Genomic DNA, 11821 nt, shown 5'->3' with positions numbered 1-11821 from the left:
CTTTATGTTACCAATTCTAGTTGTTCCTGAGGTCCAGCTGCATCTGTTGTCTTCATATGGCTTGGCTATTTAGTCTTTCCTCAACTTGCAAGCACCAATAAATTCCTTTTTCCTCAATTAACCTGTGCTGGGTTTCTATCACTTGCAACCAATAGGTCCTAATTGATACATTGACTGCACCTATTCAGAACACACCTTAAATCCCATGTTCTCCTTAAAAGCTTTCCCTAATACATCCATCTCAAATGATACTCTCCTTCTGACAGCCAGTATCTATTCTTTATGCTATACACTCTGACATTAAATTATGTTCAAATGAAAACTAGATTATAAACATGACTAAACTGCTCATTCGTCATTTTATGTGTACAAGCCTTTTTCTCTTCAACAGGAAGGTAAAAACCTCGAAGGTACTGATTTTATTATATACTTTAAACTACATACGTTCTACAATAACCTGCACAAATTTAGACACAGAATGGGGACTGCCTCCAGAGTCCGAACAAAGGACAAATTTCATGCAAACTTTTAGGTAGGGCTGTAGTGATACTGGCCAGCAAAGAATATTGTAATAGTTCAGGCAAGAGGCTAATGTGATTCAGCAGTTTCATATCTTGATGGGGTCCCCTCAGAGTTTAAGGATGATCAGGGTATGATCCTGGCAAAGGAAATAGATGGTTTCAGAAAAGGAAATTACCTCATGGGAATTTGGGGTCATGGTGGTGTCATTACAGATCCAGGGTTAGTTCTCTGCTGTCAGTCCAGTAACTTGATTGTATCTGTTTACTCAGAGGATTACTTCATTCATGCCAAGCAACTTTAGAGGAGGAGACACGATAAACCAGAATGACCATTCATTCACCTACAACAGAAAGTGGGCCTGATTTGAGATCCAAGGCCATTTATCCAGGACAGTCCCTCCTGATGGGGAAGCCCACCCTGCAATCCACACAGACTAGGAAGTAATGAGAGTCAACTACTTAGAGCTGGCAGTTCAAGCAGATTTTCCATTAAACAAAATGAATTGTATACCCTTATTTGGGGATATTTCTATCTGCAGTGCTGAGGCCAGATATTTTTATGACACTTTAATAAATATCTGGACACAGACATATTATTTTCCTTTGACTCATCTTAGTGGACTCCAGGCAGGTAAACCCTAATCCATCCCCCACCAATATGTGGGCTATAAAGGCCTGGCCATTTCAGCCCAAATGTGGGACAACTCTGACCATCTATTTTAGCTTCAGAGTACCCACGTGATCAGTTGACTCTGTAGTCAGGTATGCACTTTCTCTCCCTTCCACAGTTGTCAACCCCATGGACACTCCCTGATAAGCATTCTGCACACTAAACTCCATCTCAGAGTCTGCTTCTTGGAGCACCCAACCTGCAACAGGAGTGGTCTGAGAAAGGAGGTAATAAAATAATGTTTAGAAGCTGGGTTACCCAGCACACAACTAGCAATGAAGATCTGATGGTCCAGTTGTTAAATATTGCATTGTTGGTGAATAGGGATAGTATGCTGGCGGAATGGAAGGTACCAGCTGGTGGGATGTATCAGGAATTTTAAAAATATCGGGGGGGGGGGCATAGGAACTATGATAGTATAATTGGGTGACTGTTACTGAAAGCCAAGTGTGAAAGCTGGAGGGCCTCCTTAATTGCATATGAAGAGGGCTTCAACACCTACTGTGGGAGGGCAGGGGAAACTGAGGCCCTGGACAATGAGCAGAATAGTCTGAGCTCTAATAAGGTTATACTTCCAAGCCAGGCAGGTCATCTAAACCAAGGCGCTAGTTGAGAAATGATGGGACCAGACATTTGAGTTGGGGTTATGATTGATGCCACTGAAGATCTTGAATGATCACTCTCCTGAGCCTTCTGAACCTGCAGAAATGGCTCACCATGCAGCTCTCCCATCTTGCTATTAGACAGTGCAGAGACCTGTACCAAATAAGACCGCATCTGCCTTTATCTCCCGCCTGGATAGGCCAATAACTAGTATTAAAACATTACATAACCCAGTGGGAGACAGATTGAACCTGATGAGGAAAGGGACTATACCCTAAAGGTGCTGCAAGAACTAGCTAAGCACATAATAGCAAAAGTTGGAAGAGTAGCAAGACGCTGGATTCTGAGAGTGCTTAATCAAGGGGACCAGATTGTAAAATTGAATTAAGGAGTGTTTATTGATTGGGAGCACTCTCCTGGGCCATAGAAATTATCACTCTGCTGAGGACCCAGGAAATGGTGCAAATTTGCTATTAGTATGACTCTTAAAGCATGGAAAACTCTACAGCCCACATGAAGTTAAAAAAAAAAAAAAGCCAGAGTTGCCAAAACACATGGTGTAGGATGGGATTGAAAAGCTGAGAAGTACAAAGTGGATCTACTATACAAGGTCAGGAATCCCCCCAAATGATTGTTCCATGGGAATACCAACAGGATATGCCATCAGGAATGTGAAGGTAAAAGGTGCACAGGAATCCCTGAAAGTTCAGTAGTGATTCTCCTATGTAGGACAGGACTGACAGTAGGAGAAGCTGTTACAAAACTCAGCTAACCACAGTCATGGGGTGACGGGACCTTGACACAAGAGGCCAGGTGGCAGCACTTAACTGCCAGAAGCCAGGTAGATGCAATTATTATGAGTGGAGAGCTCAGAATGACAACCAAGGAGGCCTGACCCTCAGAGAATTATGGAGATGGTTAACAGAACATAGCATCCCCAAGGGCAAAATAGATGGATAGCCAAGGGTGCTCTCCAATTTTGAATCAGGAGAAATCAAAGTTGGCTGATCAGGGGGCTGAGGGCAGTTGCCCCAATAAAAAGTGAACATCCTTTGCCCACTCTCAGATCTGAACCACTTTTCAGACTCTGAACCAATTAATAGAGATAATCAGGTCATCAAAAGGTGGACCCTGCCTCACAGAAGGGCACCCGGCTTCAGGGAGGCTAGAAATGGGGGAGCTGGCCTGGTCGTTTTGGATCATCTTGGCCGTGGTCTCAGTTCTAAGGACATGTTTTGGGAGAGAAATCTAGGGGTTATATCTTAGGAAAACTCCTTTGGAGTAAAAAGATAGCTGCGCCTTATTTAGGTTGTTTTTCTACCTGAATGCTTAACACCTATTCAAGCTAACTGGCAGCGAACTGGATACCTAGGTATGTATTTATTTCCCAAGGGGTTTCTCTGTGTATGATGCAATATTTTCTTTTATTACTATTTTAAGGCATGCACATTTGTGATATGTATTGTAAACCTGCTGGAGAAAATGTAATTTACACAGTAAAGGAGGAAAAGAAAAAAGGAGCCAGAGACCAAGAACTCATCAGTCCGCCTGTGCCCAGTAAGACTGGGGTCTAACTCCCAAGTTCACTACCAGAATAAAGAATTAATGGACTCCAAAGTTTTGAGAACAGTTTCAAGTTGTTATTGCTTATGCTCCCTACCCTTTATTCCAAATCCCAGAGAGAAATCACTTCTGGAGCTGCCCTTTTTATGAGCTGACCTCAAGCTCAACAGGCATAAAACTGAACTTATTTCCCACATACATCCACTTCCTAAACCTCCTCTCCACCTGTGTTGTCTCAGCCAAGGGCCCACTGACCACCAGCTTCCTATGGCAGAATCTGAGCGCCATTTGTGTCTGGGAGCTCACCTTATCCTTCTCCCAACTAATCTCCAATTCCTTGTAATTCTACCTTCCGAATTATCCATCCACTTCTATTTCCATTGCTTCTTCCATAGTTCAGGACACCATCATCTCTTGTTAAAATGACACCAACAGCTTCAATAGTCTCCGTGCCCTTGGTCTTCCTCCCTTCTAATGCGTTTGCCACACTACAGGCAGACTAATCTTTTTAAAACACAAATCTAATTATGTTCTTCAGTTTTAAATCTTTCAATACTTTCTAATATAGCTTATTAGGCTCTGAATGATGTGGCCACCGTGTCCCTCCGCAGCCTTATCCCCACACACCGTGTCATCTGTTCGGCCATAATGAACTTTCAGTTCCCTGAACCCAACTTTTCCTATTATTGCTGGGCCTTTGCCCACGCGGTTTTCTGCTTGGTACAACTTTCACTTTACTTTTCTTTTGGGTAACTCAGATGCATCCTTCAAGTCCCAGCTCAGTTGTCACTTGCACCACCGAGATACGAAAGCTTCTTCTCCCATCCTCCATCCCTTGGGATGGTCTAGGCGACTTGTGTCTTCCAGGAGGGCGGCTCTCGTTCTCCACACTCCATCAGTATCGGACAGTTGAAAGCCTCCTAAGAGCGGACCCAGGTGCTTGCGTCTCCAGGCCACGACATAGGTAGGCAGCCCACCGAGCTTCGGCCCCGCAGCAGAGACACACCCAAGCCTTCCAGAGGCCCTCGCGGGGAAAGAGAAAGTGGTCCACTACCGGGAACCCAGCCCGGTGTTGGGCCCCGCCTCCCACGCTGCGTCGGGGGCGGAGCAGGGCGGGGCGCCGAGCGCCAGCAAACGGCGTGCGCCGAGCGGGGGCGGGGCCAGGGGCGGAGCGGACCGCGCATGCGCGGTCGCCTTTGTGTGGGTCGAGCGGCGGTGGCGGCGGCAGTGGCGGTCCCACTGGCAGGCGGGCTAGAGGGGAGTCCGGGCGGCGTCCGGCGTGGGAGCCGGGGGACCACCATGGTGAAGAAGCGGAAAGGCCGCGTGGTGATCGACTCCGACACGGAGGACAGCGGCAGCGACGAGAACCTGGATCAGGTGAGGGCAGGCCGCGGAGGCGCGGGCCGGCGGAACGGGAGGGCTGAGTCCGGGCCACGGGAACCGGGAGCCGGGAGCCGGCCGGGCCCGGGGCCTTCCGACCCGAGTGCCTAGCCAGCCCCATTCCCTGACCGCCGCTGCCGCCTCCTTCCTATCCTCCCTGCATCTCCCGGGACCTATGGAGTCCCGCCGGGGCCTGGAGATTGAGCCCCGAGGACTTGGCGCCTTGGGCGGGGAGGCGGGGCAGGGACCAGGCTGGTGGGCCTCGGGCTCGGGGGATCGGAAGGGTCCTTCATCTGCCAGGGCCAGATTGGAGCAGCGGGCTGCAGGCCAAACGATCCGGGCCGGGAAAGGTGGGAAGTATCGCCGGCCAACCTGAGAGGCTGGGAGGTTTAGGAGGAGGTGCAAGGGGTGAGCGTGGGGCTGTGGGGTTTTGGGGGGGGGGGGGTCGGTGACGAGAAGGTGCGGGCTCTGGAAGATGAAGTTTTTCAGACAAGGAGTGTGGACGGAGAGGAGGGGCATTCGTAAATGTTCCGGAGACCCTCTGCGGTGCTTAGCGAGGAAGACTTAGCTGCGGGCACGAATCTTTTTGGCAACTAGGGTCGTTCGTGGTTGAGAAGGGTCCCTGATGAGATGTCAGACTGAAGAAAACTCTTAGAAGAAGGAAAGAGGGCAGAAGTGGAGCAGTACATAGGGCGATATGGAAGGACTGAGACTAAGGGCTCTTAGCCGTTTTCATGCAGCATCCCAGAATTCTTTCTTACGTGAAGATTGTGCAGTAAGTGTAGAAAGTAACTTTTGGTCTCAGTGTCTTGGGGATTGCTTGAACTGTTTATATACTCTAGAAAAGCACTGTAGGGAGGAAGCTGTCTTTGTAGTAATGCTCTAGTGATGCAAAAAAGGGTTTTCCCCCGTGTTTTGTGAACAAATGATATAAAGAATATACAAGAGGTAGTAGCTTTGTAAGTTGTGTAGGTACTGAACTTGGAATCTAAAAATTTGAGTTTTAGGCTGGGCTATGCTGTTTTCTAGCTATATCTTTGGTCATAACTGTAAAATCTAGGTATAACGTTAGCCTTGTATATCTATTAATAATTGTGCTATCGTAAGGATCAAGTAGTTGTATGTAAGAATGTTGGTACAAGCAGTTGCAAATAAAGCTTTTGTGTAGTGGCTTCCTAGGCGTCATTTGTATTAGGCCAGAGGTCTTAAGAGTAAAATATTGGGGCATGAAGGGGAGAACTTTAAGAGAAGGGGCTGGAGGTGTGTTGAAGAGGGCTATTTTGAAAATGATGGTATGGGGTGGGGAAGTAATGGGGCCTTTGGGGAATTATCAAAGGGATAGAAACCTTGTTTGGGGATAGGATTGAAAGGTAAGTTGAAAATATTCTCAATGAAAGGCTCTTGAAATTTGCAAAAATATAAAAAATATATATTCTTGACTGTAAAAGTTTGGTTGATAATTTTAGACTGACACTTAGGAGAATTAGAACTTTTTTGTTTTTGACTATTTTCTGATCTAGAAATATAGTTATTTCTGATAATGACATCGACTACAATTTACATAGTGCCTAGGGTGAACTAGTCACTTAATTAGGTGCTTTATTTAAATTGTCAAGTTTTCAAATTATGAAGTTAGTATGATTTACCCCATTTTACATATGAGGAAAATGGAGATTGAAGAAGTAACTTATCAAATTTACACAACTTGTAATTGGTAGAGTTGGAATTTGAACCCAAATCTGCACAACGACGAGGCATATGTACTCTTTCCAGTTAATCTGTTAGTCTTTTACTTTTTCATATTGCAAAATGAGAATGATGTATTATGGCCATTTTCCATGTTGCTAGAATTCGTGTTTGTAAAGTACATTGAATAGAGAAAATTGGTACATCAATTATAAAGATTATTTGGGGGGCTTTCTTGGTAAAGCACTGTCAAGATGTCTGTTCTGATGATGAATGAACTAAGCAAATTATTCTGTCCTTAGTGATTTTCCACAGAATTCTGACAAATGAAATGAGTTGAGAGCTTCCTTTTGTGGTAGAGAGATCCACAAAGAGCTTTTCCAAAGTTAAGAATTGGAGGGGATTGCAACTTTAAACCCAACTCTATTTGTAAAAAGAAATTAGCATGAAATGTGTAAGTAATACCTAATACATTTTAACAGCAATTTCAACTTCCTCCTCTTCAACCACTCATTGTCATTCTTTTATCAGATGGGAACCAGATCAAAATTCCCTTTCCCTGCACATCTTAACAGAGTGCCTTCAATCTACCTGTCTGTTCAACACTGCCAGGCAATCAGAGGAATCAGAGAAAGATCTCTACCCTCTATAAGTTTTCACCAGAGACCTTTAGCAGAAGTTCAGTCAGCCTGGTTTGGGGGTCTTTTAAGAATCCTCAGAACAAAATGAATGCATTCTGGGCTTTTCCTGACCAAGGTGCCTTGGTCTGCTCCATCTAGTTCTAGGTCTTCATTTGGGGTTATAGCATCGTATTTGTTGTCCAGTGTATTGTACTTGTGGAAAAGAACAAACCATGACAAATCTCTGAGTGTCTAGGGTGAGAGTGGAACATAGTTAGTAAGGAGGTCCTTTATCCCTGGGTTTTCCCTATGGGAATCTAAGCCATTATGTCAGAAATATTATCATCAACTTAGTCCTTGCTGAAGGTGAGGCAGGTGAGTCTTCTACAGTGGTTTTTTCTGGTGGTGGGAGGAGGGCCACCTGTGTGAGAAGCTACCTGGGTTGCTTATTTAAAATGTACTTTGCAGGGGCTCCCATCCCAGACCTACTGAATCACACCCTCAGGGGATAGAGCCCTGGACTCTGCATTTTTACCAGGTACAGCCCAGGTACTTATTTGTGTTAATGATTGAGACCACCTCCGATGCTAATCTTTTTAGCAAGACACTCTTAAGTAGTTTGGGAGACTTCCTGTCTTGAAGTGTGTGCAGGTATAACTGAAAAAAATTAACAGAGAAGTTTAAGGTGGCAAAGCTGGTGGTTCCTCTAGATCTCTGAAGCTGTTTGAATTGTTGGATGCTTTTTATTGAGGCCTGTTTCTTTTTTTTTTTTTTTTTTTTTTCCGCCTTGCTTCTTGATGGGAAGAGGTATGTAGTAACTAAATCAGAGTTTGAAATCTGTTTTAACATTCGGTGCTTTTAAAAACTCAAACCTTTGAGAATTCGAAGAATTTCTTTTAACATGTGACCTGATAGTGACTTTACTTTTTATGTTGGCCACACCTTTCCTTCAACATTTTAAAATTGCAAATCATGAAGATACTTGCCTTTGGCACCTCTTGGAAAAAAACAAAACAGAATTTGAGGGAAACCTAGGCTTTTTATCCCATCATGTGCCTCCATGGAGATAATATGTGTCACTCTTTAAGAAATAATATTTATGCAGTGGGTTCTAGAAAATGAAAAGCATCCAAGATAATAAAGGAATCAGAGTTCTCTATTCAGATTGATAAAGTTCAGTATTTATGAAAACTTGACTCTGCCTTTCTCAAGAAAAAAAAAATTGAGCTACATACATATTGGATTACTTGAGTTTATTTCTTATTTTAAATGATGCTTATGTTGTCATGTCCTGTTTTTCTCTGCTCATCCTACTTGAAGTAGCAATAATTAAATTTATCTTTGAGAGAATAGGCCCCCTAAGTACTTTTTAGGAATTATTTTTAGATATTACATGTAAAAAAGTATCGTTGTTATAAAGTATCCTTCCATAAACCTTCCCCATTCAAGTTGGGAAATTTAAAATTGTGTTTCTCATTAATATAGTCTTTTTTACAGTATAGTCTAGGGCGAACTTGTGAGAAATGTCAGGGTTGACTTGTGAAGTTTTTAATTTGTGTCATAATGTTTCATCTAACTCATTTGGTAATTTCACTCAACTTTTCTTTGGAAATAGTGCCGAGAAGATTGAGTCTCATGGGAGCTTTAACAGAGAATCTCTTAGGAAAAGTTCAAAACCCATCTTCTGACACCAGTTCTGTTGGTGTACTTACTGCTCTCCTAGACTGTAAGTTCCCCAAGGGCAGAGATTGTTTCTCTTCGAACAAGTGTGTTACACAGTGCCAGGCACTAGGGCTCCTGGGTGAACAAAGTAGAAGCAGTTTCCACCTTCACGGAGCTTAGGGGAGGGAAATAAAGGAGGGGCATGAGAGGAGGGCGGAGCAGGGGCCAGCATTGCTCAGAGGGTCGTTTCACTACAGACTGTGTGAAGGAAGAGCCAGGATACTGAGTGTGACAGGGATCCTATTATATACTAGCCTTCGGGAGTGACATGTGAACTGAGATGTGGAATACATGTCAGGGAAAAGGAGAGCAGGAGACCGAAGAGTCCAGGGAAGTGTTGAGTGTTCATGGTCGAGGGACCAGCATGTACAGAAATATTGAGGCAGGAAGGACCTAGCACCACATGAAACTGAAAGAAGCACAGTGATGAAAATATAACTATTTGGAGAAAGAGTGGTGTAAATGAAGCTGCAGAAGTAGTCTGTGTAGACCTTTTGAGGATGGAAAACCTAGTTTAGTGGATCACAGCCAGCATTAAAAATAGAAATGAAATTGAATCAAATAGAAAGCATCAAGTGTGTCAGACCTCATAATAAGTATTGTTTTGTGAAATTTGTGTTTCATGTATATGCATGTACATGTACACTGAGTCATGAGGTATAATTTAGCTTACTGTCTCCTGGGGTTAAAAGGTTCAGAGCCACAGGCAGGGCCATGTTGGCAATTGTAAGGACTTTAGACTTCATTCCGAGGGCAATGAGAAACCATTGAAGGATTTTAAGCTGGAAAAGGTGTTCAGATTTGCCTTGTAACAAGTTTGCCCAGGCTTCTCTGTGGGTAGTAACCTGGAGGGGACACCAGTTAGGCGGCAGATGGATAGAAGAGTCCAGGTGAGAGGAGGTCGAGAGCATAAGCTCCACTAGAATGGAAGCTCCAGAAGGGAAGGGCTGTTTGTTCACCATGCTATCTCTGCACCTAGAACCGTGCCTGGCATGCAGCAAACAATATTTGCCGAATGAATGCCTGACGTGGATTGGTATGGTGGTTATAGAGACAACAGAAAGTAGATTTGGACATAATGTTCAGGATATAAAACTGAGAGGACTTGATGACTGATTGGAGTTGGGGTGAGGATGAGGAGGTTCTGGCGTGAAAGAGGGAGCCCTACAGGAAGGTCAGGTTTAAAAGTGACAATCTTGAGTTCAGTATTAGATGTGTAGTGTTTAAAGTTGTCTATGAGATATCCAAGTGGTGACATCAGGTAGGTAGTTGAAAATAATGCATGCCTGACACACAGTAGGCACTTAATAAATCTTTGTTGAAAAGCAGATGCTACTTAGCAAATGCTGCTTACCAAGTTTTCTAACCTGGTCTCAATAGGATCCCCTACAGAGATAAGGACCGTTGTCAGTTTGGGGGTTCTTGCTGCAGGGCCTCTGCTATAATGATGATTTCCCTTTAAGGAATGGAAATCTGCATTAGTTAGAAAGTGTATTGGGAGAGAGAACTAAGTAAAAACAAGTTAGCAGCAGAACTTTTTAAAACTTTTATGTACCTTTTGTTTTGGATGGTTGAAAACAGATTTTATTTTGTCAATTCTGTAAAATTATGGGCATTTATGTAACTCAGTATTTTATCTACAACTATAATTATTTTGCTGGAACTTGAAGGGAAAGTTGCCATAGTTAGTGCCAATAATGTAAAGGATTGTTATGCTGCTACTTTGGGATTATTACTTTAGAAGGATTTTCGTTTTATGCTCATTGTTTTGATTTTTCTTTTTTTCATATTATAAAAATAGTATATTCTTATTGAAACAGTCCCTACAAAACAGAAATACCTCTTTGTCCCCCAAAAACCGCGTATACATTGGTTCCATTCCCTACTCCTGAAAACTGACTAATGTCCACTGTTGGAGGCATGGACCTCTACCAACAATTTTGGTGTGAAAGAATAGGAGTTAACATTTCATATTTAAACCCCCGTGAATTACTGCACTTTTCCTCAGCAGCTCTTCAGTCCTCCCACCTCTCTCTGTCCCTGTGGCTATTTACCTTGCCCTGGCCACCATCTATTCTGGCGACCTTGCTGTGGATTCCTTCTGACTCCTCTGCACGTCCACCCTGGCCCCTCTGGGATCAGATAGTCTTTTCAAACCCTCAGGGGATGGTTACTCCCCTGCTTAGAACCGTTTGATGGCTACCCACTGCCTTCAAATAAAAGCCAGGCTCCTGATCCTGCTCTAGAAACCTCGGAATGATCTGGTTTCTTCCTACCTCTAACCTACCGTGTGCCATTCTTCCTCTCGCCTGCTAAGCTCCATTCACATTGGTTCTCTTTCCGTTATTTGACTAAAGCTAAGCTGTTGTCAGCATCAGGGCCTTAGCTATTCTGTCTGGAGACTCTGTCCAAAAAACTGCACCCCTTTTTCTTCCCCAAAGTTTCTAGTCTCAGCCTAAATGCCACTGCCTCAGAGGAGCCTCCGCTGATCACCCTGTCTCAGACAGGTTCCCCATTCACTTGATTCACTTCCTTCTTAGCACTAGACATAATTGCTTTCTTTACTTGTATGTTGTCTGTCTGCCTGACTTGATTTTAAATTCCATGAGGTTAAGGACTGTGTATCTTTTCTTCATGACTGTCTGTCCAGGGCTTGGTGGATAGTACTAGGTACTGGTAGTGGGGTAAGTAACTGTCTCTGTTTGCCTGGAACTGAGGAGTTTCCCAGAATGCATGGCTTGCGGTGCTGAAAGCGGGACAGTCCTGAGCACACCCGGATGTTTGGTCACCCTAGCTAATACTAATTACTTACATTAGTTATATTTGGGGAATGCATAAGTGGGAAACAGCTCAGCATGCTAATTGGCTATAAAAACCTCTGAGGTGTGTCCATATGAGATTTTATTCTCTCTTTCTGGGGTGCAGATTATGGATCTCAGTTACATGTGATCATAGGAGGTCTGATTAAAGAGGTGAGATTTAATTTCCTTTAAGTAAGGGGGAGCTAAGTTGCTTTATTACAGGTTGATCCTAACATGACATCACAGAAAATATAC

The 11821-nt window shown here is 43.7% G+C and overlaps 1 protein-coding gene across 1 annotated transcript in view; it reads left to right on the top strand.

The window, feature by feature from the left end:
* The first annotated feature begins 4533 nt into the window (after window positions 1-4533).
* RTF1 (RTF1 homolog, Paf1/RNA polymerase II complex component) overlaps window positions 4534-11821 on the top strand; it is a 43655-nt gene continuing 36367 nt past the window's right edge. Inside the window, exon 1 of the mRNA XM_019725450.2 lies at window positions 4534-4734. Within this exon, the coding sequence (XP_019581009.1) occupies window positions 4540-4734 (195 nt within the window). The 5' untranslated portion in view covers window positions 4534-4539. The remainder of the gene's footprint in view (window positions 4735-11821) is intronic.

This window comes from Rhinolophus sinicus, linkage group LG03 (genome assembly GCF_036562045.2).
Source record: "Rhinolophus sinicus isolate RSC01 linkage group LG03, ASM3656204v1, whole genome shotgun sequence".
Classification (NCBI taxonomy): domain Eukaryota; kingdom Metazoa; phylum Chordata; class Mammalia; order Chiroptera; family Rhinolophidae; genus Rhinolophus; species Rhinolophus sinicus.
The sequence above is the reverse complement of the archived record's forward strand: the minus strand, read 5'-3'. Positions and strand labels throughout refer to the sequence as shown.